The sequence below is a fragment of the Mytilinidion resinicola genome (assembly GCF_010093595.1).
Source record: "Mytilinidion resinicola strain CBS 304.34 unplaced genomic scaffold BDZ99scaffold_10, whole genome shotgun sequence".
NCBI classification, from domain to species: Eukaryota; Fungi; Ascomycota; class Dothideomycetes; order Mytilinidiales; family Mytilinidiaceae; genus Mytilinidion; species Mytilinidion resinicola.
This window is the reverse complement of record NW_022985446.1, coordinates 198,166-224,417: the sequence shown is the minus strand read 5'-3', so window position 1 is coordinate 224,417 and position 26,252 is coordinate 198,166. Positions and strand designations below refer to the sequence as shown.

The following is a 26,252-nucleotide window of genomic DNA, read 5'->3' as shown; positions in this document are numbered from 1 at the left end:
CCTGATGGGGCGCAACAGGTGTGAGGGAGAAAAGGAGTGCCGAGTTGCAGCTGGCCGAGATGAGCACGCCCAGGCGAGAAATTCCCTGCTGCGATCCGGAAGATGGCGTCACCAGCCACACTTCGATGCAGCTATTCACGGTCTGGGCGCATGCAAGACTTCCACCACGCAATCCATTCGCCGCAGAGATATTCACTGCTGACTATAAGGGTGCCATGTAGTCATAGCAAAGTGTGCAGTGTTAAAGCACTATTAATTCAAATGCTGGTCTATATCCGGGACCCGAAACAGTCGTTCCAAACGCCCGCTTGCCATGCTGAAGGTCTAGTCCATTACAAGAAAGAATATATATGATGAAAAGATCCGCTTTTCGTTGCACTCTGTCGCGTCTATAAGCTCAGACCGTGACAAGCAGTCTCAAAGCCACCTCTGTGCTGCCCCATGCCCAGTCCAACCCAAGACACGGAGCGGCGTCTTAAGGCCCTTGAGCAAGGGTTTCTCTGGGCGAGTCCCTCTCATGTGATACTTTAGCTCCAGGGCTGTTCAAGAAGCCTTCTTCCCAAGACGAAACCGCCTCCTCGCTTTGGGCTTTTCCGTCTCGCCGGCCGGAGTGTCGGTGTATGCGTGCTTGTTACCCTTCTTCCGTCCCGTCTTGACATCCCTTCTGCTGGCACAGCAACAGCACAATCCAGTTTGGACCAACCACGCAAAGATGGAGAAGGCGGCAGCTACCCACATCAAAGCGAACATATTGATACCAATTGTCGCCTGGATGTTGATCTCTGCAACGCCCCTGATGACGTTTCGGAAGATAATGAACATGACGGTAGCAATAACGGTTCCGACGGTGATGAAGAGAGCCGCTAGGAAGGTGAAGAAGGCAATAGCGAAGGATGCCCAGCGCGAATAAATTGATAGGGGAACGATGAAGATCATGACGGTCGAGAGACACGCTCCGGCGAGGTAGAAGCCGAACATAACATTCGAGACGATGTGGATGAGTTTGAGGATGTTATTGACGTCGGCAGGAAGATTGACTGGGCATTCGATTAGGTACTGTTAAGCTGTATGGATAGAGCGGTTTTATTCGGAACTTAAGTCAAATTGGCAAATTGAATATAGAAAATCTACACACTTGAGGCACCTGCTAAGAGCTCGCTTTGCAGGATTTCGACTGGATTAAACCAGTACAGAGTTTTAGGAGGCGAGCAATTGGTGACGCCGTCGCCATTGTATCCTTCGCAGTATCCCCAAAGCCCCACTGTATAGAAGTCGTGAAGACCGAGCGTCCGGGCAATTGAATTGATAAGAACCGAGTTCGGAACGGCGGCGGGGATGATGTGGCTTAGGTCGAGTTTGATGAAATAAATGTCTCTGAGGACGGATCGATTGTACGTCTGGCCGACCTCCACCATAATGACGAAAATAACGGAAATGAATAGGAAGACGGCTGTGAGGACAGAGAAGATTTTGCGGGTCCGGGTGGCCCGGTGGACTTGCTGTGTCGAAAGGTGCTGCTCAGCATCGTAGCTGGGCAGGCTGCCAGGGCTCTCGGACTTCTTTCGATTAAACATGCTAGCGATGGAGAATAGGAAGACACAGAGCCACAGAGCCGCAGAACCGCAGAGCCGAGAAAGACGAGGATGGACAGCGACGCTGTGGCAGAAGGCTGCCCGTGGTGTTTACCAGCGTCGAAGACGGCGCAGCAACGACTTTTGTCTTGGCCAGGTCGTGCTCCCAGTCGACGTCATGTCTATTGATAAAAATGCGTTGGGTGCAAGTGCCAGCCGGCGCTCGATTAACACGCCGGCTTCTACGGCACTGTTATCTGATTGGGTTGTGCAGGGCCCCAGCACAGCCGCCAGAGCGTGGGCAAAGACGCGCGTTTGCTCTTCGAACGGTCCTCGGATGGGGGAAGCACGCCGTGCTGAACAAACAAAACACGCTGACTTTCCTAAAGATGGTGAGAGTCAGAAACAGCAGGCATTGCGAGGCATAAGGGTCTACAATAAAGGGGGATCAGTGCCAAAAGTGCCAGTGTTCGCCAATCTGCATTTAGAGTTGCGGATCGCCCGGGTGGAGCCTCGAAAGAAGTCCCAGCGTCACGGTAATTTCGACGGCCCTAATTTTAGGAGAGATGCCAGAGATGCCAAGGCTTATGATATTAAGCTGAGGGTATTCGATCTGAATAGTTATACATGGCTCTTTCCCCTGTGCACATTGCGATACTTCTACTTTTCTATCCTCGATAGAACATGCCTACAAAAATATCTACGGCCTTGAAGCATGCATCGTAAGTCAACGTTGTCGAAATTGTGGAAGCTTTTGACAGAGCTTCGACAGAGTCAGAGAGATAGAAGAGGTAGAGGTACAATCACTTCATGACACCAACACCACAGAAATCCAAATCCACAACACGGACGACGGGAGCGGTCGCGGGCAAAGCTGGGCTTGGCACCCAAAGTCCAGAATACCCTTCCGACCATCGGCGACATTTTCTCCGCCGTGGGCTCATGTCATTCGTTTTTCTGCCCTCCACGTGAAAGCCGTGCCCTGGATGGTGAAGGACTCACACTCATAAAAGCCCCATCCGCCATCCGAGATACTCTACCACACTCTCGCACATCACCACCACTTGCCCAATATGTCGGCCAACGACGTGTACCAGGACCCGCTGAATTCTCGCTATGCGAGCACTGAAATGAAATACCTCTTCAGTCCCCGCAACCGCTTCAGTACATGGAGGCAATTGTGGGTCTGGTTGGCCGAGTCTGAGAAAGAGCTAGGATTAGACATTAGCGACGAGGCGATTCAGCAGATGAAAGCACACCAGGTCATCCAAGACGAGGAATTCGCTGTAGCTGCCGAGGAAGAGAAGATTAGGAGGCACGATGTTATGGCTCACGTGCACACCTTTGGGGTGAAAGCACCAGCTGCTGCAGGAATCATTCATTGGGGTGCAACATCTTGTTATTGCACTGACAATGCGGATCTTGTATTTACCCCTCAATCATTTCCCCTGCATAATGCTAATATAGCCAGATCTTCCTCCGTGATGGTCTTGATATCCTGCTCCCCAAGCTAGCAACCGTGATCGAAAAGCTCTCCTCCTTCGCAAAAGAGCACAAAGACCTCGCATGCCTCGCCTACACCCATCTCCAACCCGCCCAACTCACCACCGTCGGCAAGCGCACCTGCCTCTGGATCCAAGACCTCCTCATGGACCTGCGCAATCTCGAGCGCGCGCGCGACGACCTCCGCTTCCGCGGCGTCAAAGGCACTACGGGAACCCAAGCCTCCTTCCTCCAAATCTTCGCGGGCGACCACTCCAAAGTCGAAGCCCTCGACGCGCTCGTCACGAAGAAAGCAAACTTCACCTCGGCTTTCATCATCTCCTCGCAGACCTACACGCGCAAGATCGACGGCGACGTGCTGCAAGCCCTGGGCTCCTTCGGGGCCACCTGCGAGCGTATCGGGCAGGACATCCGCCACCTCGCCGCGTTCAAGGAGCTCGAGGAGCCCTTCGAGAGCATGCAGATCGGGTCCTCGGCCATGGCGTACAAGCGCAACCCCATGCGCAGCGAGCGGCTGTGCTCGCTGGGGCGCAAGCTGCAGAACCTGCCCAAGGACGCGATGGACACGTATGCGGCGCAGTGGTTTGAGCGGACGCTCGACGACTCGGCTATCCGCCGCATCTGCATCCCGCAGTCGTATCTTTGCGCGGACGCGTCGCTGATTCTTCTTAACAACATCTCGTCGGGCATGGTCGTGTATCCAGCCGTGATCAAGAAGCGCGTCGAGGCCGAGCTGCCCTTCATGGCGACCGAGAACATCATCATGGCGCTCGTCGCCAAGGGGGGCAGTCGGCAGCAGGCGCACGAGGAGGTGCGGGTGCTGTCGCACGAAGCGGGCCGCGAGGTGAAGCAGTTTGGCCGCGACAACGATCTCATTGACCGGATTCGCAAGACGCCGTTCTTTGACCCCATCGTGCCGGACTTGGAGAAGTTGATGGACCCGCAGACTTTTATAGGGCGTGCACCAGAGCAGGTGACGAGTTTCTACGAGAAAGATGTTACGCCTGCGCTAAAGAAGTATTTCGATGCCGGAAAGATCAAGTCTGGGGAGGCGGCGGAGTTGCATGTTTAGTAGGTTGGTTTTGGTCTTAGGGAAAGGGAGAATAAGGAGGTGATGGGAGATGACAGGGATGAAGAAAGGTCCGGGTCTGTTTAGTATATTAGCAAAAGTCAACTTCCAACGTAAGTATTTCAGTACACTTCCAGAAGCTCTTCAGTTCTCTGATGCCAATGTGACATACCAACCATGAACACCCGGGACATAGTAGACCCAATAGGAGTCCTTCAAGCTGGTCCTGGATTCGACATTCACCGTATGCCATATTGCACGAATTTAAGATGGCGTCAGAAGAGTGAATGGATGTCCAGATGTCGCCAAGCTATAAGTAGACTAGCGGCTCTTTCCACGTAATATCTGACTAAGAACATGATCAAATTAATCGTGTCTAGCAAGTCTAGCAAATGGCTTTCTACTCGCAGGAACTCGGTGAATAGCCATAAGGGCAGAATAAGCGTCTTGCAAATTCAAAGGAGAGGGCTCGTGCGAATACTGCAAATATCTAGGCTCAAAGTTCACGACATGTTGCTCATGCACCCGCGCTTCCACTTCTGTCTGAAGAGGCTGATCAACTTTGATCATGGTTTCTAGGAGAGCAGAGACCTATCACTTACGACTTTTGGAAAAATAAGTTGAGGGATCTCTGACAGCAGCTGGCAAGAGTGTATATACAGACCTATGGCAAAACACACTGGTATCTACACCCCGCCACTTAACACCTCTTCCACTCCACCTCATCTATTCAAACTAAGCAACCCCTCCACATACTTCCTCGCATCAATTCCAATCCCTTCCGCCAACCCCCTAGGCCCCCATCCAGCTGCCTGTCCCCCCATCTTCTCCGCTGTGCTCCCCCCTCCTCCACCTCCAAAACCTTTCCACATTGCAGTTCCCATCCGCCCCGCTGCTCCGCTTGGCTTCCCGACCACGCCCGCATCCCTCGCACGGCGAACCAAAAACGCTTCCCGCAAGTCGCAAGCATCGAACTCGGTCTGCTCGGTATCCGTTTCCGACGGCTTGAGGCTAGTCTGGCGCTCCTTGAGGCGCACGGCGTCCTGCGAGTGGGAAGGCGGGAGCCGCATCCACACGACCCACCACCCGCGGCCGGTCTTGCAGGTACGCTCAATCTCGGTAGTGGAACGGCAGGTGCTAGAGACCGTGCTGAGGATCTGGGCGTGAACGTTCAGGGCGTCGATACGGCTCCAGTTGCCGGTGAGACCTTCAGCGCTGAGGGATCCGGGCTCGGGGATGTTGGGTAAGGAAGAGTGGACAGTCAGAGTGCGCGGGTCGTAGACGAGGTCAAAGATGGGGCTCGTGTTTGAAGTGTTTGAGGCAGTGGTGGTATAAGGGGAGCTAGCAGCGTCGATGCGGGCGGCGACGCGAGAAGGTGCGGTAGAATTGGAGAGCGGGCGATGTAAAGGGGAGAAGTAAGTGTGCAGATTTCGGTAGAATGGGGCGAGCGTGAGGGATTCAGTGCGATGGTCGAAGAGGAAGGTGTAAACAAAGGGACGGTGCTGCGAGGGGTCAGGGAAATTGTTTGAAGTGCGAGGCTTAAGGTTTAAGTGAGACTGAATGCTACGTACCACATAGACAATAACTCGGAGCCTGGTGTGCTTCGGGTCTGATACTGGGGGAGTTTCTATTAATTGGCTGCGGGAAGAAATTGGAGAGAACGGATCGGTGGCCTCGACGGGAAATTCGGCTAATGCGTCCTTGTTAAGCTCGACTTGAAGTGTACGAATCGGTATCCTGTTGTTCCAATTAGGCTCATCATCTGCATCTTCATCTTCGTCCTCGTTATCCATATCTCCTTTCAGGCCAACTATGAAGTATCCAGTATTCTCCTGATGGATTTGACACTTCCGTCTTTCTTCAGCGTGGTCAACATCAGGATCGGGGTCAATATTTCGCATCCTAGTCTCTCCCATCTGGCTCCGCGCGTCATCGGTTTCGCTGTCCCCGTATTGCTGCGACACCTGCCGAGAGGCTTGAGGCCGGCTGCCTCCCCATGTTGTCCCATAGCCAAGAGTGAGATACTTCACCCAAGTCTCAGAATCACCTAGAGAAGCTTTTATGGATTCCGGGGCCCGCATTTCGGTATTCTGAGCATCAATACTAGATGATGCCTTTGCTAAAGAGGATTCCGCAGCAGAAACTATTGGCGGTGGAATTCCAGGCCGATAAGATTCGTTCTTAACAGCAGCAGATCGTTTCGGGGCGTTAGCGGATGGCGCGTCTTGCCTTCGAGAAGCTTCTGGTGATGGAGATTTGGAAGCAGCCTTGGGGCCCTTTCTGCGCCTTTTTCTCCGGTCTGACGTTGGGCTATCCTTCACTCCATATGTGTACTCTCCATGGGCATAAATCCACTCCACCCAGTGAGAGATGTCCTTCAGCGAGGCTCGAGAGATGGCTCCAACTCCAGAGAATACTACGCCGTCAGACGCACCAGTGTACCGACCGCTTCCCATCCACGGCTCAGCCTCCGGGGTCATATCAACTAGCTTTTTACTGCCCGTGGCCGTCCTCGGATCCAGTTGTTGCACTGCTGAGGGCTCCCCGAAACGAGACACCATCAAGTCCACTAGCCCCTCGGTTCTCCCCGCATAGTCTTCCAGTACCTCCCGCTCACCACTTCCCCACTCTTCTTCTCCAACTCCCATGCCAAGTTCTCCACCCGCCGCCAGCTTGAGGCCGCCGAACACATCCACAGCAGGGCTTCCATGGAGCATAACATCCCAGTTGTTGGCGAACTTGGTCCAGAACTTATCCAGGATATGGCAGAACTTAGCGCGGTCCATCTTGACATAGACCTCGTCAAGTGACGTTCCATGATGCAGGAGGAATACAGAATGAGCTCTCTTCAGGTGTTGGAGGAGCAATGTCGGAGGGCTGACCTCCCGCGACGAATATTCTACAGATGGTGTAGAGGCAGTAGTGCCTTTAGCGGGTGGAGGAGTATTGGATGGGAGTTGGGTGAGGTCGACAGACTAGGCGATCAATATATTAGACTAGGACAGGTCTATACGTCAATTTACTGGCTTACAGCTAGTATCCACCACCCATCCTCTAGCTCATGCATCACGATCCTAGCCTTCTCGGTTTCCACATGGTCAACCGCTTCGCCGTTGGAGAAACTCCTGGGAACTGTTAGATATTTTCCCCCAGATAGCCCCATAAAGTTACACAGGCCACAAGTTTGTGCACTCGTTTGCAACTGCTCGGTGTATCCCAAAAGCGGTTCAGAGGTCTAAGCGCAAAGTCAAGATTCATGCAGCGGAATCAGAGCTACCTCATGACTATTGGCCTCCTGCGACAGGATTGCGTTCGACAGTGATGTCTAGCTTCCGTAGTGGCTCTCAAGCAGTGGTATATCCGTAAGCCCAGACTCATGGCCTGGTACAGTATCTTACCACTTACCGCGCAAAATCCACCATGCCCTGCGCAAGCCCGATCTGCCGCAACTTCTCATTCTCATCCTCGCGAAGTTGGCGATCGTGTTCTGCCTCTGCCTGCTTCCCGCTGCCCTTTGCCCTCCCCTTTGCCGCCTTGGAGTAGTAGAAGACGACCTGATCGCGGAAGGTATCATCGGTGGTGCCGAGCGAGGGATTATAGATTCCGAGAAACGCAAGCTGGGCGGGCACCACCTTGGAGAGGTGGTCTGCTGGGGCGGCCATGCGGTGGGGTCAGTACATAGACCTTCAGCGGACTGCTGCGGTCGTGGTGCGGCGAACAGGTATTGCGTCACTCGCAGCGAAGTTCGAAAGCAGCATTTATTCCTGTCTCAGCAAGGGGGAGCCGCTACTCTCTCCGGCGTCTAGGGCGGCACGGGAGTGCGCAGTCAATGCAATATCATCGTGAAAAGAGTTGTTCGTATGATGCGATTGTCGCCGGCATCCATCGCTCTGCAGAAGACTTGCCAAGCCCCAGATCGACTCAGATCGCGGTTCTTCGCCAAATCTTGCTCAAGTAAATATCTACCACTTCTTCCACAATTATGAATCCATGTTGGCGGCTTCGGCTTCCTGTCCGTTCCTTTCGAGTCCCCCGATACCCAACAACCGCATCCCGCCGATTCAATTCCTCGAAAACGTCCGACCCCCTCCGCATCCTCTTCTGCGGCTCCGACGACTTCAGCATCGCCTCCCTCCGCGCGGTCCACGCGGAACATTTATTTGACCCAGGAGCAATAGCTTCGATTGACGTGGTGCACCGGCCGGGAAAGCTCACGGGACGGGGCTTGAAGCAGCTGCGCGAAGTGCCCATAAAAAAAGTTGCGCAAGAGCTCAAACTCCCCACTCACGAAATCGACACCTTCACGGGATGGACGGTACATACAACGCCCAAATGGACATAAGAGGGCCTCTTCTAACGGCCCCAGCCTCCATCACCCCAGAATGAAGCCATCAACCTCATCATTGCCGTCTCCTTCGGCAAACTAGTCCCCCCGCGAATCCTCAACGGCGCCAAATACGGCGGCCTAAACGTGCACCCCTCCTTACTCCCCGAGTACGTAGACCTACCTGAAGAAAGATATAATAATTTCATACTGATACATTCTCCAGCTTCCGCGGCCCCGCCCCCATCCACTACACCCTCCTCGCCGCGCGCCCCGCCACTGGCCTCACCATCCAAACCCTCCACCCCACCACCTTCGACGCCGGCCTCATCCTCGCCCAGACCCCCGCCCCGGGCCTCCCCATCCCAAACCCCTCCGCCTGCTCCCCCGCGCAGCTGACCGCCTTCCTCGCGCCCCGCGGCGGCGCGCTGCTCGTCGACGTCCTGCGCCGCAAGCTCTTCGTGCCCCCGCTCGAGGCCGCCGGCTGGTACGCCAAACAAACGCCGCAGGCGGAGCTGCGGCACGCGCCGATGATCACGAAGGAGGACGGGCGCATACGGTGGGAGCGGTGCGGCGCGGACGAGTTGGTTCTGCGGCGGAGGGTGCTCGAGAACTTGTGGACGACGGTAAGGGTTGGGGGCGAGGAAAAGCGGCTCGTTATCCACGGGCTGGCGAGTATACGGGAGTCGCCTGAGAACGCGGCGGCTAGGGGAGTGGGCGAGTTCTTCGCGTGCAAGGCGCCCGAGGGGACGGTGCTGGAGGGGGGACTGCCTGCGGGGGATACGGAGTTCTTGGCGGCGCGGACGGTGGATGGGGGGTGCGTGCTTGTGACGAGGTGTACGGTTGAGGGGGGGAAGAGAGATAAGGGGGCGGGGGTGGTGTTGCAGCATTTAGCACGGTAGATAGCTTTGTGGTAGGCTGATGTTGCAGATACGTATGTGTGTATGCAGCTAAAATATGTACTATAGCAAGATATCACACCGCAAGTCTATTGAAGTAGCGTCTCGAGGGATTTATTCATCACCACAAGATGCAACTAGTGAAGTATGCATGGACAATGTACATGTAATAGCTGGTCTCACATTGGCCAAAACAGTTGCTGTGTGTGGTGTCGGGAGACCTGCAAACGCGATCCATCCCATCCCCAGGAAAGTGCCAATTATACCAAAGCTACGAGCAAAACACCAGACCGTCGTAATAAAGAAACGAACAGAACCAGAAAAAATCGTAATACTTCATCACAGCTTCCCAAGGTTTGAGCACTTCAAGCCAAAGCCCCCCCACCCGCTCCTCAGAGCAGTCCCTTCCCACCCCCCCACCCCCCCTCCCCAAGCTCTCCCAGCTGGCCCCCTCAAGCCGCCGGCCTGCCCCCCTTCCCAAACAAATCCTCCACCAACCCTCCCCACACCTGCTTCACCATCCCCCCCTCCTCCACCTTCTCCTCCACCTTCTTCGCCACCGCGCCCCTCACCCCCTGGAAATCCACTGCCCCGCTATCACTAACCTCGCTCATCGCACTTGGCGCATAGATATGCGTGCCATCCAAGCTCGCCGTCACAATCTCCGGCTTCATGACGCCCGCAATCTCATCCGCCGCCTCGCCCGTCGCGTAGGACGGGATAGCCGCAGAGCCGTAGAAGGTCGACGGGAGCAGGGGCACGCGCGGCAGGAAGGGCGCGGGGGAGAGGTCCGGGTCGAAATCCGGGAGGTAGGCGAAGTCGATGGTGGAGGAGTCGTTGACGGCTTTGAGGGCGCGCGAGGTGTTGAAGTGGCGCGTGGGCACGTCGGAGGACGCGGGGGCGAGGAGGACGGGCCGCGAAGGTGTGCGGGTGCTGTAGGCGCGCGAGTTGACGGTGAGGTGGGCGGTGAGGCGGTCGGTGAGCTGGAAGTTGCGTTAGGGTTGGTGGTGATGGTGGGATGATGGGATGGTAGGGGGGAAATATACCTCAGTCTTACTCCCAGTCGTGGGCAGGTTGCGCTTCTTGCACTCTTCCCGCAGCCCCGCGGTGTCCTGGGGGAGGTTGATGGCAGGGCGCTCGGTTGTGAGCAGGGAGGAGAAAGTGCTGGGACCAGTCATGTGGAGGCTCCGGACTTGGGTGGTGCCTACCGCAAGGCGGTTGAGAGCTCGTAGCGATGAGGCTCTTGAAGCTGCCATTGTGATACGTGAGTGTTGTGGATATGGAGTCGAGGTCGGATGAGCAGATGGCGTCGAGGAATAAAGACGAGGGATCAGGTTATCCCAGAAATGTAAGAGTACAGGGTCGCGAAACTCGGGATTGGAATGCAAGGTAGGTAGAAATCCGGCGTGAGCAGGAGATTCGCGAAGGATAAGTAATGGGAAAGGGCGGATGGGGGAAGCTGGTGTTTAGTAACAAGCTTCAATTGCTAGACAGGGCGGACGACCAGTCAGTGCACAGGCTGCACTGGCAGCCACGCCAGCTCCTGCTGACCTGCTTTGGGTGCAGATCGAGGGTGCAGTAGACCGGATGGGTGCCCGTTGGTGTTCAACGGTATCGAAACACCATGCCACGGAGGAGCTTGGGCCCTCATCTCAACATGCGGGACGAGGCGGTCACATCAATAGCGCAGCCAATCAAGGCGTCCCGGATGCTGAGCGACGCCGCTCTCACCTGAGCTCAGCAACACGGCCTTCCCCGCCTTCCAATGCTCTGGAAAACATCTCGCCATGCAGCATGAGCTCATGAGGAGAGCGGCGGGAAGCGGATGAAAAAGGACTCCCAGCGCTTCACAACACCACGTCCCCGTGCACGACTCGGCAGTATGCCAGCCGGCTTGTTGGGACCGCTTCTTACCAAGCCCGTACGGTCCGTGTCGGGGGATGAATTGTGCGAAGTCGGACACCGAAACTGTCCTGGCTGGGCGCCGCACCGCACGAGACATCCCGGCTCTCCACCACAGAGTGCGATGGGGATAGCTGCAGATGCCCCAACTCCTGCAACCTGGTGTTTGAAAAGAAACTTTGTAGCCCTTGTGAACAGTACATAAGGTCTAGGTGATGGTCCAATCATCGTTGACGAAACGGTGAAGCAGTGATCAAGTTTGACGACGATATTTGGTGCCACGATTGTTGGCCTCGACGAGCTTGGTACTCAAGCAAATGCTCATCGAGGCTGCCAAACACCGTTACAAATGCGTGGTACACGTACCAAAGATCCTTGGAAAAATCCCTCCGCGTCCAGTTTCCGTTGTTGAGCGGTCCAAACCATGCACTGAAGTCACTAGCCCCTTGCATTTTCGTGCCAATCATGACTCTGTCCACAGATATCTCTTCCTCCCCCGGTTTTACCCTGGAAAATAATATAGCTAATTTCCGACAACCAGAAATTCGGCCTGGTGGTCTAGTGGTATGATTGTCGCTTCGGGAGTTCCGCGCCTGGCTGCTCAGCAGCTAAAATGTGACAGGCCCCGGGTTCGAATCCCGGCCAGGCCCTATGATTTTTTTTTGGGGATTTTAGACAGATATATCGAGTAATTTTGATATCGGTATGATACTTCGTGTTTTGTTGCTGTTTGCTTTCGCTTTTAGGGGGTTGAGTGGAAAAGAAATGCACTCTATGCGTTGTAACGGTAGACCGATCGCCAACTTTAGCTTCACCATCTTCGGTGAATAATTCTTAGATATAGATGCAGTGCACGCGCCTTGCAGCACTCGTAGCTTCAGCAAGAATAGATGGGACCAACTCCTATGAAGAAAGGAAAGTACGTTATCGATCGATCCATCACATGGGATCCTAAAACTCTGCAACGTGCAATATTCATTATGTGCAGGATTATATCATCGACTAAAATGTGGGCAAGAAAGACTTTTATTGGGTTGCCCGTAGAGTTATGTGAGCTCTAACCGGTATGAAATAAGGTGCTGTGAAGTCAGAAATGCAAGGACTTATTGCCCTTACAGACTCAGCTAGTCGGTTTGATGAAAGGGGTATTTGATGAAGTGTAGAAACCAGAAATCGTGACGCCATTCCAGTAGAGCCAGAGCTGAAGCCGAACCTGAATCCGAGTAGCCAGGTGCCGTGAATACCTGCCCCGAAAGAAAATCAAAATTGGAATCGTGAAACTAGAAAGAAAATATATGAAAAAGGCCTAACTCATTCTCATCATTCGTCAGAGACTGTGGTAAGAAGACGGGAAATGCCCGTTATCGAGCAGGTCATATATAGACTACTGCAGGCCTCAAATCCGTCCGTAGCGGGCTTGACGTTGGACCCAGAATGAGTGATAGGTGGAGTAGTCTGATATGAATAAGTCAGCAATAGCACTTTCGACGATATAACACGTCACGCGGGGCATAGAAAAGGTGGCACTCCAATTCTACAGCAAGCTGTCTCCTGTGTACGCCTGTCTGCCACTGCTTGAGGTGCTTCAATGCATTTCCAGAAATCTGAACGAGATAGAACCCCTTCGCCTTGGACTATGTGGAAACTCATTGAAGCACCCCAGACAGCGGCAAACAGGTGTACACGCGAGACAGAGTGCTTGATGAGTGTGCCACTTTTTCCACGCCCAGCGTGCACGAGTAGCAATCGCTTACCTCTTTGTCCCGAGAGTCCAAGCTGGCTAGCGACATTGACATAGCCCTCTTCATTGACTTTCCCGTTCTTGGCAAGGTCCTTGACCATGTCCTCGTCTCCAGCCCATGGCGTACGACAGAATGGACAGGTAACTCCACCCCTTGCGCCACTCTTCGCAGCAGCCCACTGCTCGAAGCAGTGCTTGTGGATGTTGTTTCCGCAGGCTGCCTTGCAGTATACGATCTCCTCCTTGGCCGCTTCGAACTCCATGCAGCAGATGGGGCAATCGTCTTCGATGGGCTTGCGTTTCCCATTGCTGTTATCGCTCGAAGCGTCGTCGGCCGGGATTGGGGGTGCTTTCTCGAATATATCGCAGAGTTCGGAGGATAGGAAGGCGACTTGGTATTCTAGGTCTCTGGTGACTTTGAGGACTTGTGAAAGGACCTAGTATTATCAGCGATTGAGACTTGAAAGGTAGTGATTTATGGGGATGGCGTACGTAAACTATGTGTTTGCACTGATTGCCCTTCTTTGCATGCGGACAGGTGCAGTCTGGAACCAATTTGATAGAGACCGTGTAGATGTTCCCTGTCGTTCCAACAATATCCACATGCTCCTCTGGTACTTCTATAGTCCCCTTACGAGTCCGATCGATCACGTACATCCGCTGCGATACCGCACGCTCGCGAATTGTCGCATAGCTCAGCGGGGCTTTGGGTCGCCATCTGATAGCTGTTAGAAAAACTGATCGCGTATGTCGTTTGTGGCGTACGGCCCATCAATAGAATCCGCGGCATCGCAAAGGGACACTGAGAACTCACTTCTTCAATCTTTTCTCTTCATTCGGGTCCTTGCGAGCCCTCGGCTTCTTCTGTTTCTTCTTTGGCGATTCATCTTCAACCTCGTAGACGGGTTTCTTCCACTCTCCGAGGAACACAATGTCGTCAGACGAGTCGTTGTCGAGCGAAGGTTGGGGTTGGCTCCGCTTGCGCTTTGAGGAGCTGGACGAGCTGGCCGCCTCACTTGTTTGCGCGCCGTACGCATTGGCGTCGTCGTAGCCCATTTTCGGTGTTGTAGTGTTGATAGTGAAGGGTGAGGTGGAGAAAAGGATAACCACAGGGGTGGCGTTGCCTGAGGGGGACAACTTCGCGATGTCGGTGCGAGATCACGTGAGCTGAGTGAGGTTTGATCAGAAATATCTACTCTTAGATAAGAAATTTTTATCCAAGCTGTGGCCTAAACTCAGCCTCGTCTGAAGTGATCCAACGAGCCTACTGCTTGTTCAAAGTTATGCAAGATACGATCCATGCAAGTTCCTGATATCTCATTGATCCACCTGAAACAACTGACGAATGCACACAACTAGTATACGCATCTTGTTGTCAGTATCTCGGCACGGCAGGTACTTTTTTTTTTGTAGAACAGTCCGCAGTTTATATTGGCTCTGGTAGTCTCTGTAACACCCTTTCCCACTGTCCAGGTTCTGAACAATTATGAAAAGACTTCCAACTAGAGCCATCCAATAGTGTAGACAGCTCGTTGTAACCCAACACCATTCCCAAGAACTGACCAGGTGATTTCCATAACCATCAAGCCGACAAGCAGCAGTCAAGACAGAGCCCTCAATGCTACTACCTCACAAAGGAGCACTGCCCTCTCCAGCTTTGTCAGTCCTAGAGAACCATAGGAATCTCAACGCCACGGCCGGGCCGGCTGAAATTCGCAGGCTTGCCAGTCCAGTTCCTCAGTATATCCACTCCCGCCTCCTCCGGTTCTTCCGCATTCTTGATATCGCTGATCCCGTACTTGGTCTTGCAAATCGCCTCCACTCTCTCATCAGGGTGGCTATGGTAGTGGCACAAGTTCAGTGGCCTGTCGATCCCCTTAACACCCATATAGTCCATCCAGTACAGCTCCTCCTCCATCGTCTTTCCATCCTCATCCTCCCTAGGAACCCAACGCTTGCAATGGATGTCGACGAGCAGAAAGCACAGTGGTGCGTGACTCGGCAGGTGATCGAAGGCCACCAGCATTGTCGAATACGGCAGCGCGCGGTGCGTGGTGATATATCGAGTGTAGAAGACGTCGAGCACGGCTCTGCAGAACCGCGGGACACCAAAGTTCCACGCGAAGACGTAGAGCTTGACCAGATAGGCGTCAATCCAATTCCTGTCCTGCCATTCGGCTTCGCCATATGACCAGAAGATGTCGATTGTGACCCCGGGGGTGTCCTGGGCGTGCAGCCAGCGCAGGAAGATGCGGAAGACGTCGCTCGAGAGCTCAGGGAGCCGGATCTGCTCTTTCATGTGTAGGCCGTTTGTCATGGCCGTCCGGAACTCGTCGCAGTAGCGGGCTAGGAGGGATCTGGTGACCGTGAAGACGCACTCATCCTTGCCGACTATAAATTCGACAGTCTCTGGATGGGAGGAGCTGAGATTGCTAATAGTATAGGTGATTGGTCAAGGTCAAGAGAGATCTAAAGCTTACTATGAGAGATGAGGCCTCCGCTTTCCGGTGGGCGCCATGGCGGGCATCGCGAGACATAGGAATCAAGGGCGGTGACAATGAGAGCGCTTCAGCAAGGCCGATCGGGGCACCGACGGGAATGTCGCCCGATCCTGCGCTCCAATTCGCGACCCGTCTGGGTTTGTTATGGCGGAGATTGACTTGAGCGCGTGTAGTAAAGGCAGCAACTCAACGGCGAAAGGTTGACCCGCCAGCCGAAGAAACGGACAATGGGATGAGGGCACGTGAAGATGGCCGCAGTGTAGTGCTACATCATTCGTAATTGCCACTGTTTGGGTGGCGGAGCGTACTCCTACAGTCTTGTTTCGAGGTCCCTTTTTGACTGACTCACTGTCTAGCGAATGTTGAGGGCTATGAAATAGCAAACCTATATCACATTCGAAGTGTCGTAAATGTGCTGGAGTGTCTTCAATAGTGGCAGGCCCAGTACACGTCAACCAATGATGAAGTAATGACGAGGCATCATGCCTGGCCAAACTTCGCCGACTGCTGATGAAGCCTGGCGAGTTGTAAGGCCTTCAACTTACAGTATCTAGTTCGTACATATCCGTAAACTCTCCTGCCAGTTCGTGTAGCGCTGGTAGAAATCTGGGGCGACGGATCAAAGTTCCAGTTTGTGTTGCCGCTGTCTAGGATAGCTTCTCAAGTTCACCATTCGTCCGAAACGCTAACCTTCCATCTGGTTCAGATGTCTGAACCTACCACGAAAGGCCACAAGCATTGACAGGAAAGCGTATGAATGTCGGTGACGAAACACTACACATCTTGTTAGATCGACATTTCAGAAAGCCTTGCGAATACCGTCCAACTTACATCTTGTTCGGACTATTGAAAGCATGTCGAGACGCCTAGACAAGCTCATAGGTTAGTGTTCACATTCTTACCACCGCATGAGGAACTTCGGGGCGATTTCACGAGGTTGGAAATCACGGCTCTGCACCATCTATAACCGCGCTGGGTGCCTCAGACGGTGATGACTAGGCCCGGTCAGTGTCCACAGAGGGTGTACGCAGACCTGTGATAAGGCCTCGACGAGAGGGGTTCGCTCTATCATCTGTCTCTAATCGGCTTGGGTACCCACTCTTGCCGCTGTATGAGGGGCTTCAAGGTACTTTCTTACCTTTGCACCAGAATAACAGAGATCAATTACAGGGCTAGGGCATAAGTTTGCGTAAAGCCCATTACCGCTGCGTAGGGTAGCGTCACATGCTACCCCGAAATCTTATACAAGGAAGCTGACATCCCTTCGTCCGAAGTGGCCGGACAAGCTTACAGCTTGTTCAAACCACTTCCTCACACCTCGTTCAGATCCTCAAGAACATGTTGGAGGGGTTCATACGGCGGCGAACGATTGTACGAAATGTTAGGTCCCGGCAGTGTATGAAGCAGAATGCTAAACCTCATTGCTGAGCTCAATTTGACTTTGGCAGAGAACTAACGAAAGTAACAATTATGCCATGCGTGTGCCCACCATACATGCAGCGAAAAAGAAAGCTACCAGGAAGCAAACCCCGCTCCCTGCTCTTTAAGAAGACGAATGGGGCCCCTAGTTTCTTAGTAACCCTAGGAGCGACTGCCACGCGAATGGGTCCCATGTTGGGTAGTATATGAATATGACGGTGCTACTGGGGACCAAACTGTTGCTGTGGTGCATAGTTATGCCCATGTTGCGGATTTTGTACTGGATCTCCGTAGACACCTTGCGGCTGCTGTACTGGACCTCCAACACCGGAGGCACCTTGTTGCTAGCCCACTCCTCCATTGGCACTGCGATCACCAGGATAGTTGTCCAAGCCTCCTCCTTGCAACGCTACTGGTTGAGGGTTTGGCACCCTTGGGTCAAATTGCGTTGATGCGGATCGATCTAGTAGCGTCGCCGCGGCCGTTTGACCCTGGCGCTGCAAGGCACGAGCCTGTTGGGCTTCAAACTTACGCTGCTCGAAGAGGACTTGTTTATGAGCGTCAGGGAAATTTGTGTGAGGGTTATATCCAGGGCGAGCAACGCTTGCAGTAACGGGACTCATCTGGTTTACCATGGCTGCGCTTCCATTGAAACCGGGAGTTGATGCGAGTGGATTTGCCCTCGCCGCCTTGGTCGTTCGATCCGATTGCTGGACGAAGGCGTGAGTTTGTCGGGGATTTGGTACTGTCTGACCCGCTTGCCCCCCTACAGTCATTTGACCCGCTTGCTGTGTGGAAGGCATGGGCTGAGCTTGTCCGGGAATTGGTACGAGTTGACCTAGTTGCGCCGCGGGGGCCGGTTGGCCTGTTTGTTGCACGATTGGCGGAGTTTGTATGGGATTCGCTACGATTTGAACCGGTTGCGACCCTGATGTGACGGATCCGGCTCCGTGCCTCCCTTGCTTGTCCGCAAGTGATCCGCCACAGCTCACGTGCTCGGCCGGGCCACGTGCGTCCGTATTTAGGTTTCGCCGCGTGGAACCTCTACCTTTCAGCGACTTCGTCTTCGTAAGTACACCTAGCTCCTTGCCCAATGCTTGGGCCGTGCCTTGTTCCGCCTCGTCCGTGACACCTGATGCCCATGGATGACCCACTTTCCAGCTCATTTTGAGCATCTTCTCTGGACAACCATCCCGTCCTTGATCGGAGTGCAGGTCCTGGTGGAAGTCACACAGCCTAAAATAAACTCCGAGTCCAGAATATCGCCGTCGGTATTCCTCGATTTTCCTTGTAAACTCATCTGGTAAAGCAGAGTCTTTTTCCTCATCCGTACTATGCTGCCATATTAAGCAGTAAGCGCGGAGGAAGAGCTCATAAAGCGTCGCATTCAATGGCTCATCCATTTTAGAGTGTATGAAGTTGACTTGGGTACTGGTAGGCAGCCTTCCGTGCTCCTGGACATCCTTGAAAAATAGACGTAAGGTGAGTCTGAGGAGATCGGTGATTTTGTACTGGCTCGCGAAGACGTGTATGTGAGTTGCTTCAGGGCGAGTGGGCTCATCCCAGAAAAACCTTCGCTGGGAATACTGGTTCTCCTTGCGTAACCAGTCAACAAAGAATGAAATGACGTCTTCCGTACCATACAGGGAGATTTCCTCGGAATCGGGTTGTTGTTGTCCACCATTTGCATCGGGGTTTTGTTGCGCTCCCTTTTTATCGGCTTGTGCTCGCGCTAGCAACCTTGCGCACTCTTCCGAGCAAGATTCGAAGAGGTTTCGATCAATAGAGAACGTCTTCTCAGATGGCTTTCCGTCGCGTCCGATGGCCTTTATTTGTATCGATTTGGTACGGTACCTTCTATCATCAGTAATTTTCTCATCAAAGGAGACGCTATGAGTATGCACGTGTCTGCCACTGCTTGGGGTGCTTCAATGCATTTGCAGAAATATGAACGAGATAGGAGCTCTTGACTTTGGGCTATGTGCAGGCTTGTTGAAGTACTTCAAACAGTGGCAGACTGGTGCAAGCACGACTGCACCAGACAGAATGCTTGATGAATGTGCCACTTTTGCCACGCTTTTCGCACCCAGCGTAGGGACCAAGACGAGTGCGGATGAAAGTGAAGAACTCACGCTGGCATTATTCTTGGAGCTGTATGTGCCATTGTCGTGACTGTTGCGGAAATGGTTACGAACAATCCTAAGATGACACGGCGTTAGAGAAGATGAGTTCAAGGGATGAGAGACACTTGCGATGTGTGTAGTGTAGAGAGCTGTACTAACTCTGTTGGAGAAGGAATTGCGAGATAGTCGTGGGTGAAGCGAGGGCTGGTGTGCGATGAACGGAATGAAGATGAGCGGGTACGTTATGCGTTGTGATGGATGTTGACGATGATGAGTGTTGTGAGAGAGGCGAGAGAAAGGAAGTGAGTATGTCAATACGCCGCGGCATGTGCCTGCCCGATAAGCCCCAGCTATGAGAATCGGGCAAGGGCATGCTTAGCAACGAAGGCACCTGCAGCGCCGAGTGACAAGTCTGCAATCGTCACTTTCGTGGATTCTTCTGAAAATCCAAGGTACAATGCCTCGGCATAAAAATCCGTACACTCGTTTATCGCCGCGTGTGAAGCTGCATAGTAATTTTCAGCATGCCGATCGAGGGAGACGTTCGGCATTTTGGACAACTAGTAAACTTGCGAGGCTACCCCAGACAGCGTCAGCAGGGTGTAAGGCTGGAAATTTGGAAATTGGAAGTGTATCCGTTGCCCTGGGTTTCTATTAGTACGTTGGAGCCCCACAAACAGTGGTAGGAAAGCGTGCGGATATCTACAGCAAGGGACTGTGCTAAGAACATTGGCAGATGAAAATGCGCAGATCCACGACAAGGCCTCGTGAGATTACACGTGAACTTGGAAGAAGATACACTGCATCCAGAATCGTCATGATTTGTGCACCTATCTGCCACTGACTGAGCGCTCCATTAAGATTTGAAAAATCGGGACATGAGTTCATCTTTAAAAGGTCTGTGAAGTTGTCAGGCCACCTCGTACGCCGTCATCACTTCCTCTCTCAAGGGGCATTGATACACTTACCTCGAATTGTACTCGCCCAGCCCACGCAAGTGTGTGCAGACCTTTGTTCCCACACTCTAACAGGCGATCAATCGAAAGACTAAAGTGACAATGAGGTCTTCCCCAAACATCAGACACAAATCACGCAATTAAAGCCCCCCAGCTAGGTCACATTGGCTTTTCAGAGCATGTAATTGAATCCACGTCAGACATAAGCAAAAAGAAAGGAAGTATTGGAAGGAAGGATGAATTTGTACAGACAGAGCTCCTTCTGAAGGCTCCTTCGAGAAAAGAAAATGCCAGACCACATGCGCGATGCCAGTACATCCATGCCACGATATCTACTTCCTATACCACATGCGAGTGATCTGTGGGATGCGTCAATTTCTGTCTTCGTAGACACTCTGTAGAAATGAAGTCGTACCTTGGTGTGCCTCATCTTCTTCTGCAACTGGAATATCCCGTACATCAGAGCCTCTGATGTTGGGGGGCATCCGGGCACGTAAATGTCAACAGGGACGATCCTGTCGCATCCTCTTGTGACGGAGTAGCTGTAATGGTAGTATCCTCCGCCGTTCGCACAACTGCCCATCGAAATGACCCACCGAGGCTCTGGCATCTGATCATAGACCTGCCGCAACGCTGGAGCCATCTTATTCGTCAAGGTTCCTGCCACAATCATGACGTCGGACTGGCGGGGTGAGGCACGAAAGATTATACCGAGTCGATCTTGATCGTATCGTGGTGTGGACAGGTGCATCATTTCGACGGCACAGCAGGCGAGACCGAAGGTCATGGGCCAAAGGGAACTTTGACGGGCCCAATTGGCGACTTGATCGAGAGTAGTGCTGCGACTGTGTCAGTCCCAATTGCTCTCACAAAACTCCCCTACAACGACCCAGGCCATCATCGGATATATGAGTATAGAGTTTGCCACATACAGCGCATATTGCATGACGCCCTTCTTACCCTCCTGGCTCGGCAATGCCACCTCCCGTCGCGCCTTTTTCATCGGAGGAGGGGGTGGTGGTCCATTAGAGATTAGTCCAGGTGTTTGCATGTAGGAGGCCCGCTTGGACGAGTTCGAGAAGAATGCCACAGATCCTGCCCGGTATGGAAGCAATGCGGCGGAGGGTTTAGCTGCCCGGATATGTTAGCTGTGGCGCGAGGCCGATTGCAACCGGAGGAGCCTACCTCGCAAGGCCATTGAGGCTGCAAACCTCGTCGTCGACAACATGTTGGCGATTGGGACAAAGGAGACGCAGCGGTGGAGGAGGGGAGAGGGGAGGGCGCGGTGGTGGCGATCGAGATAGCTGCCGGATCGATGGTGATGTCGACTGTAAGTTCGGGTTGCCAAGTCCTACATCACGTGCCGCTTATTTTACCCCTTCATCTCGTCTGTGGTTGGCTGCTGGCTGGCGAACTCCTCTCACCAAAGTCGCGGAACATCAGAAAAACAACCACTGCAGACGGGGCTGTATTACGAAGAAGAGCCGCACATTACCAGAGGACGGCGTTAATATTGTGCAGGATCTTTAAAACAAGCTTTCATTCACTGAAACCACGTTTTGTTTTCTGCTCCTGACTGCGGGCTACTCACGGTGACAAGCCTGAAACTGGGGAGGCTTTCGAGCTTGCTTTCCGTCTTCTGAACACCAAACGAGAAATATCAACAGAATCATGGCGGGTCGAGCTCCATCTATAGCGTGTATCTGCGTGATAGGAAAGCAAGTAGGTATATGTTGAGCAGGCTACCGTGGATCATTCTTGCTCATGCCGCCTCCAGAACAACCCCCTCCACATATCTCTATTTCCACCAGAGAAGAGAGCACCATTAGAATTCTCCTTGCTTCTGTCATCATGCTTGGACATATTCGAAGCTCGTCTCCCACGCCACACTGTTGATCAAGACTTCGGGTTGCTCCAAGCCGTGGACGATCGGCTTTCGATGTACGGCTGGCTCACCAACACGGGCGTGAAGTTCGTAGTTGTAGTCGATATGGAAGGCCGGCCTGCTACTGTTTCCGAGAGCAGAAACTCTGCCGTCGTGGGTATCAGAGATGCCGATCTAAAACCAGTAAGTATGCAAGTCTAATCAGCATTTCCAAGCCCCTGATTAGCGAACAGGCCTTTCGGGCATTGCAAACCGCATACATTAGCCTATTACGAAATCCATTCTATGACCCAGATGAGCATTCACCAGCAACAGCGAACGCGGAGCAGAGAGTCGGGTCTACTCAAATCACGAGTCGTAATTTCATCCGGGAAGTGAAGCGAATCGGAGATTCTTGGGCTCCTGGCGTCACCAATCTTTGAGTCACGCATCATCACAGCGATTCGGCAGCTCAATATTGCAGCATTTGTGGCGTTCAGTTTGTTTCCATTCAGTTTGCGGAGGTACATTCTCTTCTGTGTGTGACAGCAATCCGATTTCCCCAAAAACCTCTTTTCCATAGACGGTCCCTCGGTGAGAGGATTCAAGACTCCACGAAATTCAGAAGTAATCTTCATGACCCTTGTTACTCCTTGTGGCATACCATGACAATCCATAATGCCAAGAGAAAAGCTTCTCTGGTCTGTCTCGCTTGCCCAAGCGCTAGGCGATCTTCCGAGGTCTTCGACTTCAACATCTCATTCAAAGCTGCAAGGCTGCCTTGTACATATCCTTTCATTCCAGCTCAATGCCTCGAAATGTCTCTTCTACTGGCGTCACAATCACAAATCCGCTCGTTCTTTATCGTGCATTGCTAGCTACTAATCGCATCAAGCCCGACCACGCCCAATATCGCCTCGGTAGGTGACGTCGACCATTTAGATTACTCCAAAAACTAACTAGGATTGACGCAGCGATACATCTTCAGAAATTATACCAAAGACTCATAGATTACGAACCAACGATAGAATACAATCAGCGACTGAACCAATTAAACCGAACTTTTGGTGGTACTGATGGCTCTACTATTTCATCCGGCACTGCCAAGACCGAGCGTCAAGGTTTATGGACGTCATTCTTACGGGAAAAGGATAAAAGAGATAGTCTTGCTCTAACGCGAATCCTGACAAGTCATGATGCCGCGCTTCAACTTGATTCTCCGTACAGCTTCCCTCCAGAGCAAGTTGTCTTTCTTGCAAACTAACATACACACAGGCAAGGCCTCATGCTCCACGGCGAAGTCGGAACGGGCAAGAGCATGCTAATTGACCTATTCGCCGACTGTCTACCAAACCAAAAGAAAAAGCGATGGCACTTCAACACTTTCATGCTCGAGACATTCGCAAGGCTCGAAAAATTGCGTCGGGAGCGCTCAACTCATTCCTTGAGAAACCCATCCACGACCCAGCAAGATGACCACTCTCTACTATGGTTGGCACGAGATATGGTCCAGACCTCCCCCATACTATTCCTGGATGAATTCCAACTGCCGGATAGAGCATCGTCAAAGATTATGTCGAACCTAATGACTGGCTTCTTCCAACTCGGTGGCGTGCTCGTAGCAACAAGCAACCGAATGCCCGAAGAGCTGGCCAAAGCCGCTGGAATAGAGTTCTCAAGGCCGCCGTCACGATTGGAGTCGTTGGGGTGGAAGTTTGGGCTCCGAGGAGCTAGCAATCCCAACGCTCAGCATGGGGAATTCACGGCATTCCTTGACGTGCTGAAGGCAAGATGCGAGATCTGGGAGATGAACAGCGGGAAAGATTATAGACGACTAGATGCGGAGCAGGCCCAGGAAAGCACCGATGGGATCACGGTTCCAATTTCGGGACCAACGCCAGCTGCAGCTGCAAGAGATACGTCAATTGGTTTTCCGGACTCAAGTTCCATACCCTCACAACCCGGCGCCGATTCCTCCCCAGCATCACCACCACCCCAAAAACCCCCCAAATTCTTCCTCGTCCAACCGCCCCTTTCCGCCGAATCACACATTGCACCCACATGGACTCAACACCTCCCCCCCTCCCTCAACCTCCCCCACCCCATCCCCTGGACGCCCACCACCCTCCGCATCTACGCCCGCCCCCTCCCCATCCCCCGCGCCTTCGCCTCCCTCACCCACTTCACCTTCGCCGAGCTCTGCGCCACCCCCCTCGGCCCCGCCGACTACATCTCCCTCGCCTCCCACTACCCCCACCTCATCCTCACCGCCGTGCCGATCCTCACAGCCGCCCACCACAAAAACGACGCCCGCCGCTTCATCACCCTCCTCGACGCGCTGTACGAGGCGCGCTGCAAGCTGCTCCTCGTCGCCGCCGCGGGGCCCGACGACCTCATCTTCCCCGACCCTGTAGCCGCTGCCCCCGACCTCGCATATGGAGACGGGAATCAGGAGGGGGTTGCCAACGCAGACCCAGAGACCTTCTCCCAAGCCTACCAAGACGCCACCGCGCCCTTCCGGCCCAACACCTCCCTTTACTCCTCCCATACACCCGGCCTCGCCCCCGACGCGATGGAAGACGACCCTCCGAACCGCGCGCGGCGCCGCGCCGGCAGCGCGTTCGCAGATGAGCGGGCGCCCGGGCCAGACTTCGGCCGCACGGCGGCGTTCACGGGGGAGGACGAGCGGTTCGCGGTGAAGCGGGCCCGGAGTCGGCTGTGGGAGATGTGCTCGGCGCGGTGGTGGGCGCGCGGCGGGCCGGACTGGCATCGGCCTGTGCCGCGCGCCATTCGAAAGTGGGAAGCGGGTGGAGAGAAGACGGAGAGCATGGAGCGGGGAGGGGAGGGGTCGATATGTAAAAGCAGGAGGCGAGAGCGAGGTGGGTGAGGATGGTTCGGGTTTCAGGCATAACGCGAGTCCGTTCCGCACGAGTGCGGAGCCGCCGCCGAAGATTGGCTGGACGCATGTTTGGGGGACGGTGAGGTGGGGGAAGAGGGCGGGGGCTTGGGGGAAGGGGGTGGAGGGGTTGGAGGAGCGGAGGGAGGGGAGGGAGGGGAGGGAGAAGGGGGATCAGTAGAACCCAAGAGATGCATATACCAGCCCCGTCAGCTGCACATGCTGTCAGTGGACTTCAATGGTATAGAACATAAGACACAGTCGAACTCGTGATTCCAGAATAATGATATGGTGACGTTCAATAATTTTCATTGATTCCGTATTGGTGGATATTTTCCGCTTTCACAGCTTAGCCCATCCCTGGACTCCAGAAGGAAAAAAGTCGTTCCGTCGCCAGTTCCAACCAGAATTCTCTTCCCCAGACCTCAGACACCCCACCAATGAACCCAGTACGTAGGTTGTCCATCTCTCCACCACCACGCTCATAGACGCCTACCGCGGCGACCGCCCTTCTTGCGGGTCGAGTCGGATGGCGTGGGCGTCACGTCCTCGATGCGGCCGATCTTCATGCCGGCACGGGCGAGCGCGCGCAGCGCCGATTGAGCGCCGGGGCCGGGCGTCTTGGTGCGGTTGCCGCCGGTGGCGCGGATCTTGATGTGGAGGGCGTTGATGCCGATTTCCTTGCAGCGGGTTGCGACGTCCTGCGCGAGAGAAGATTGTCAGTTCGAAATCCAAGCTTAGGGATTTTGGTTTTTTTGCATGACATCGCGGCACTCAAGCCTCGCAAGGTCGGGAACAGATCATTGGGAGTAGTGAATAGGAATGCAGAAAACGCACCTGAGCAGCCAACATAGCAGCGTACGGCGAAGACTCGTCGCGATCAGCTACAAACCAGGTATTAGCCCACAAGTCCCACAAGTAACAGAAAAGCTTGGGGGTTCAAGCGGATTTCACTCCTGACCCTTGACTTTCATGCCGCCCGTGACTCTGCTGATTGTTTCGCGGCCAGACAGATCGGTGACGTGGACGAAGGTGTCGTTGAAGGAGGCGAAGATGCGGGCAACGCCAAAGACTAGCGTTCCTGTGTGTTTTTACAGACGTGTCAGTGATGGCCTTGGGGTCGATTTTGAGGAGGGTGGGGAGAGTTTGGTGTACTGACCCTCTGGGACGCCGGGTCCGAGCTGGACATTTTCCTGCTGGGCAGGGGCTTTTCCTTTCTGAAGACTGTTAGCATAAATAAGACGGAGAGGGCATTGGAGCGTACCTTTGGTGGCATGGCGACTTGAGTTGTGAGGAGTCGAATGTGTAGTTTGCGAACCGCGAGGCCGAAGTTGAAGAGTGCGGTGGAGATTTCCTAAGCGAACTAACGCTAGTCCAAAAGCAGTTAGTGTCCGCTCACACCACTCAACCGCAATCGTGAAGCAACAAGTGAGTCTGTCAGAAGGCACGCGGGGCATAGAAAAGGTAGCATGCTTATGAGGTAG

At 53.7% G+C, this 26,252-nt stretch overlaps 12 protein-coding genes and 1 non-coding gene across 13 annotated transcripts; 5 read left to right on the top strand and 8 right to left on the bottom strand.

Annotated features, from left to right (window-relative positions):
• Positions 1–214: 214 nt before the first annotated feature.
• On the bottom strand, positions 215–1,732 carry BDZ99DRAFT_417180 (uncharacterized protein). The gene is made up of 2 exons (XM_033716812.1): positions 1,136–1,732; positions 215–1,037 (listed from the first exon to the last, which is right to left on the bottom strand). Exons 1-2 carry the CDS (start codon positions 1,572–1,574, stop codon positions 544–546), a joined length of 933 nt encoding a protein of 310 aa, XP_033576296.1. The 5' UTR covers positions 1,575–1,732; the 3' UTR covers positions 215–543.
• Positions 1,733–2,499: 767 nt separating this feature from the next.
• Positions 2,500–4,323, top strand: BDZ99DRAFT_26962 (putative adenylosuccinate lyase Ade13). Its single transcript, XM_033713878.1, has 2 exons — positions 2,500–2,995; positions 3,043–4,323. The coding sequence occupies exons 1-2, from the start codon at positions 2,645–2,647 to the stop codon at positions 4,144–4,146; spliced, it is 1,455 nt and encodes a 484-aa protein (XP_033576295.1). The 5' UTR covers positions 2,500–2,644; the 3' UTR covers positions 4,147–4,323.
• Positions 4,324–4,967: 644 nt separating this feature from the next.
• BDZ99DRAFT_498725 (uncharacterized protein) lies at positions 4,968–7,989 on the bottom strand (the record flags this gene model as incomplete). The annotated part of the gene is made up of 4 exons (XM_033723601.1): positions 7,549–7,989; positions 7,175–7,268; positions 5,715–7,118; positions 4,968–5,645 (listed from the first exon to the last, which is right to left on the bottom strand). Coding segments are annotated over exons 1-4 (2,433 nt in total), but the record flags the coding sequence as incomplete, so codon positions are not given.
• A 122-nt stretch (positions 7,990–8,111) lies between these two features.
• On the top strand, positions 8,112–9,369 carry BDZ99DRAFT_443541 (Formyltransferase; the record flags this gene model as incomplete). Its single annotated transcript, XM_033717854.1, has 3 exons — positions 8,112–8,458; positions 8,510–8,637; positions 8,694–9,369. Exons 1-3 carry the CDS (start codon positions 8,126–8,128, stop codon positions 9,367–9,369), a joined length of 1,137 nt encoding a protein of 378 aa, XP_033576293.1. The 5' UTR covers positions 8,112–8,125.
• A 449-nt stretch (positions 9,370–9,818) lies between these two features.
• On the bottom strand, positions 9,819–10,945 carry BDZ99DRAFT_498723 (uncharacterized protein; the record flags this gene model as incomplete). Its single annotated transcript, XM_033723600.1, has 2 exons — positions 10,413–10,945; positions 9,819–10,349 (listed from the first exon to the last, which is right to left on the bottom strand). The coding sequence occupies exons 1-2, from the start codon at positions 10,620–10,622 to the stop codon at positions 9,819–9,821; spliced, it is 741 nt and encodes a 246-aa protein (XP_033576292.1). The 5' UTR covers positions 10,623–10,945.
• An 870-nt stretch (positions 10,946–11,815) lies between these two features.
• On the top strand, positions 11,816–11,918 carry BDZ99DRAFT_t51. The gene has a single exon. It is a non-coding gene; the product is annotated as a tRNA-Pro (tRNA).
• Positions 11,919–12,232: 314 nt separating this feature from the next.
• On the bottom strand, positions 12,233–14,093 carry BDZ99DRAFT_463169 (uncharacterized protein). Its single transcript, XM_033720016.1, has 4 exons — positions 13,824–14,093; positions 13,502–13,727; positions 13,023–13,446; positions 12,233–12,723 (listed from the first exon to the last, which is right to left on the bottom strand). The coding sequence occupies exons 1-4, from the start codon at positions 14,063–14,065 to the stop codon at positions 12,665–12,667; spliced, it is 951 nt and encodes a 316-aa protein (XP_033576291.1). The 5' UTR covers positions 14,066–14,093; the 3' UTR covers positions 12,233–12,664.
• A 582-nt stretch (positions 14,094–14,675) lies between these two features.
• On the bottom strand, positions 14,676–15,527 carry BDZ99DRAFT_520682 (uncharacterized protein; the record flags this gene model as incomplete). Its single annotated transcript, XM_033725553.1, has 2 exons — positions 14,676–15,432; positions 15,490–15,527. 2 exons carry the CDS (start codon positions 15,525–15,527, stop codon positions 14,676–14,678), a joined length of 795 nt encoding a protein of 264 aa, XP_033576290.1.
• Positions 15,528–16,924: 1,397 nt separating this feature from the next.
• On the bottom strand, positions 16,925–19,093 carry BDZ99DRAFT_498720 (uncharacterized protein; the record flags this gene model as incomplete). The annotated part of the gene is made up of 2 exons (XM_033723599.1): positions 16,925–18,783; positions 19,062–19,093. 2 exons carry the CDS (start codon positions 19,091–19,093, stop codon positions 17,274–17,276), a joined length of 1,542 nt encoding a protein of 513 aa, XP_033576289.1. The 3' UTR covers positions 16,925–17,273.
• A 1,047-nt stretch (positions 19,094–20,140) lies between these two features.
• On the bottom strand, positions 20,141–21,319 carry BDZ99DRAFT_26893 (NADH-quinone oxidoreductase). Its single transcript, XM_033713872.1, has 4 exons — positions 21,194–21,319; positions 20,941–21,139; positions 20,424–20,847; positions 20,141–20,367 (listed from the first exon to the last, which is right to left on the bottom strand). The coding sequence occupies exons 1-4, from the start codon at positions 21,234–21,236 to the stop codon at positions 20,341–20,343; spliced, it is 693 nt and encodes a 230-aa protein (XP_033576288.1). The 5' UTR covers positions 21,237–21,319; the 3' UTR covers positions 20,141–20,340.
• Positions 21,320–21,436: 117 nt separating this feature from the next.
• BDZ99DRAFT_443531 (Sedlin) lies at positions 21,437–22,707 on the top strand. The gene is made up of 3 exons (XM_033717853.1): positions 21,437–21,730; positions 21,786–22,076; positions 22,127–22,707. Exons 1-3 carry the CDS (start codon positions 21,680–21,682, stop codon positions 22,313–22,315), a joined length of 531 nt encoding a protein of 176 aa, XP_033576287.1. The 5' UTR covers positions 21,437–21,679; the 3' UTR covers positions 22,316–22,707.
• Positions 22,681–24,769, top strand: BDZ99DRAFT_571166 (uncharacterized protein; the record flags this gene model as incomplete). The annotated part of the gene is made up of 3 exons (XM_033728063.1): positions 22,681–22,792; positions 22,847–23,093; positions 23,148–24,769. 3 exons carry the CDS (start codon positions 22,681–22,683, stop codon positions 24,757–24,759), a joined length of 1,971 nt encoding a protein of 656 aa, XP_033576286.1. The 3' UTR covers positions 24,760–24,769.
• Positions 24,770–25,063: 294 nt separating this feature from the next.
• On the bottom strand, positions 25,064–26,044 carry BDZ99DRAFT_508974 (40S ribosomal protein S14; the record flags this gene model as incomplete). The annotated part of the gene is made up of 5 exons (XM_033724370.1): positions 25,064–25,469; positions 25,606–25,652; positions 25,730–25,849; positions 25,928–25,985; positions 26,033–26,044. The coding sequence occupies 5 exons, from the start codon at positions 26,042–26,044 to the stop codon at positions 25,251–25,253; spliced, it is 456 nt and encodes a 151-aa protein (XP_033576285.1). The 3' UTR covers positions 25,064–25,250.
• Positions 26,045–26,252: the final 208 nt, after the last annotated feature.

What these genes read in the sequence shown, in the direction of transcription:
- BDZ99DRAFT_417180 (XM_033716812.1), bottom strand. Translation starts at nt 1,574, where the DNA reads ATGTTTAATCGAAAGAAGTCCGAGAGCCCTGGCAGCCTGCCCAGCTAC. An exon ending in GCTCTTAGCAGGTGCCTCAA is followed by an intron (nt 1,038 to 1,135) that starts GTGTGTAGATTT and finishes TCGAATGCCCAG; the next exon opens with TCAATCTTCCTGCCGACGTC.
- BDZ99DRAFT_26962 (XM_033713878.1), top strand. Translation starts at nt 2,645, where the DNA reads ATGTCGGCCAACGACGTGTACCAGGACCCGCTGAATTCTCGCTATGCG. An exon ending in GCACTGACAATGCGGATCTT is followed by an intron (nt 2,996 to 3,042) that starts GTATTTACCCCT and finishes TAATATAGCCAG; the next exon opens with ATCTTCCTCCGTGATGGTCT.
- BDZ99DRAFT_463169 (XM_033720016.1), bottom strand. Translation starts at nt 14,065, where the DNA reads ATGGGCTACGACGACGCCAATGCGTACGGCGCGCAAACAAGTGAGGCG. An exon ending in GAAGAGAAAAGATTGAAGAA is followed by an intron (nt 13,728 to 13,823) that starts GTGAGTTCTCAG and finishes AACAGCTATCAG; the next exon opens with ATGGCGACCCAAAGCCCCGC. An exon ending in AGTGCAAACACATAGTTTAC is followed by an intron (nt 13,447 to 13,501) that starts GTACGCCATCCC and finishes TGATAATACTAG; the next exon opens with GTCCTTTCACAAGTCCTCAA.
- BDZ99DRAFT_26893 (XM_033713872.1), bottom strand. Translation starts at nt 21,236, where the DNA reads ATGTTGTCGACGACGAGGTTTGCAGCCTCAATGGCCTTGCGAG. An exon ending in AGCCTCAATGGCCTTGCGAG is followed by an intron (nt 21,140 to 21,193) that starts GTAGGCTCCTCC and finishes ATATCCGGGCAG; the next exon opens with CTAAACCCTCCGCCGCATTG. An exon ending in GGCGTCATGCAATATGCGCT is followed by an intron (nt 20,848 to 20,940) that starts GTATGTGGCAAA and finishes ACACAGTCGCAG; the next exon opens with CACTACTCTCGATCAAGTCG.
- BDZ99DRAFT_443531 (XM_033717853.1), top strand. Translation starts at nt 21,680, where the DNA reads ATGGCGGGTCGAGCTCCATCTATAGCGTGTATCTGCGTGATAGGAAAG. An exon ending in TCTGCGTGATAGGAAAGCAA is followed by an intron (nt 21,731 to 21,785) that starts GTAGGTATATGT and finishes TGCCGCCTCCAG; the next exon opens with AACAACCCCCTCCACATATC. An exon ending in GAGATGCCGATCTAAAACCA is followed by an intron (nt 22,077 to 22,126) that starts GTAAGTATGCAA and finishes ATTAGCGAACAG; the next exon opens with GCCTTTCGGGCATTGCAAAC.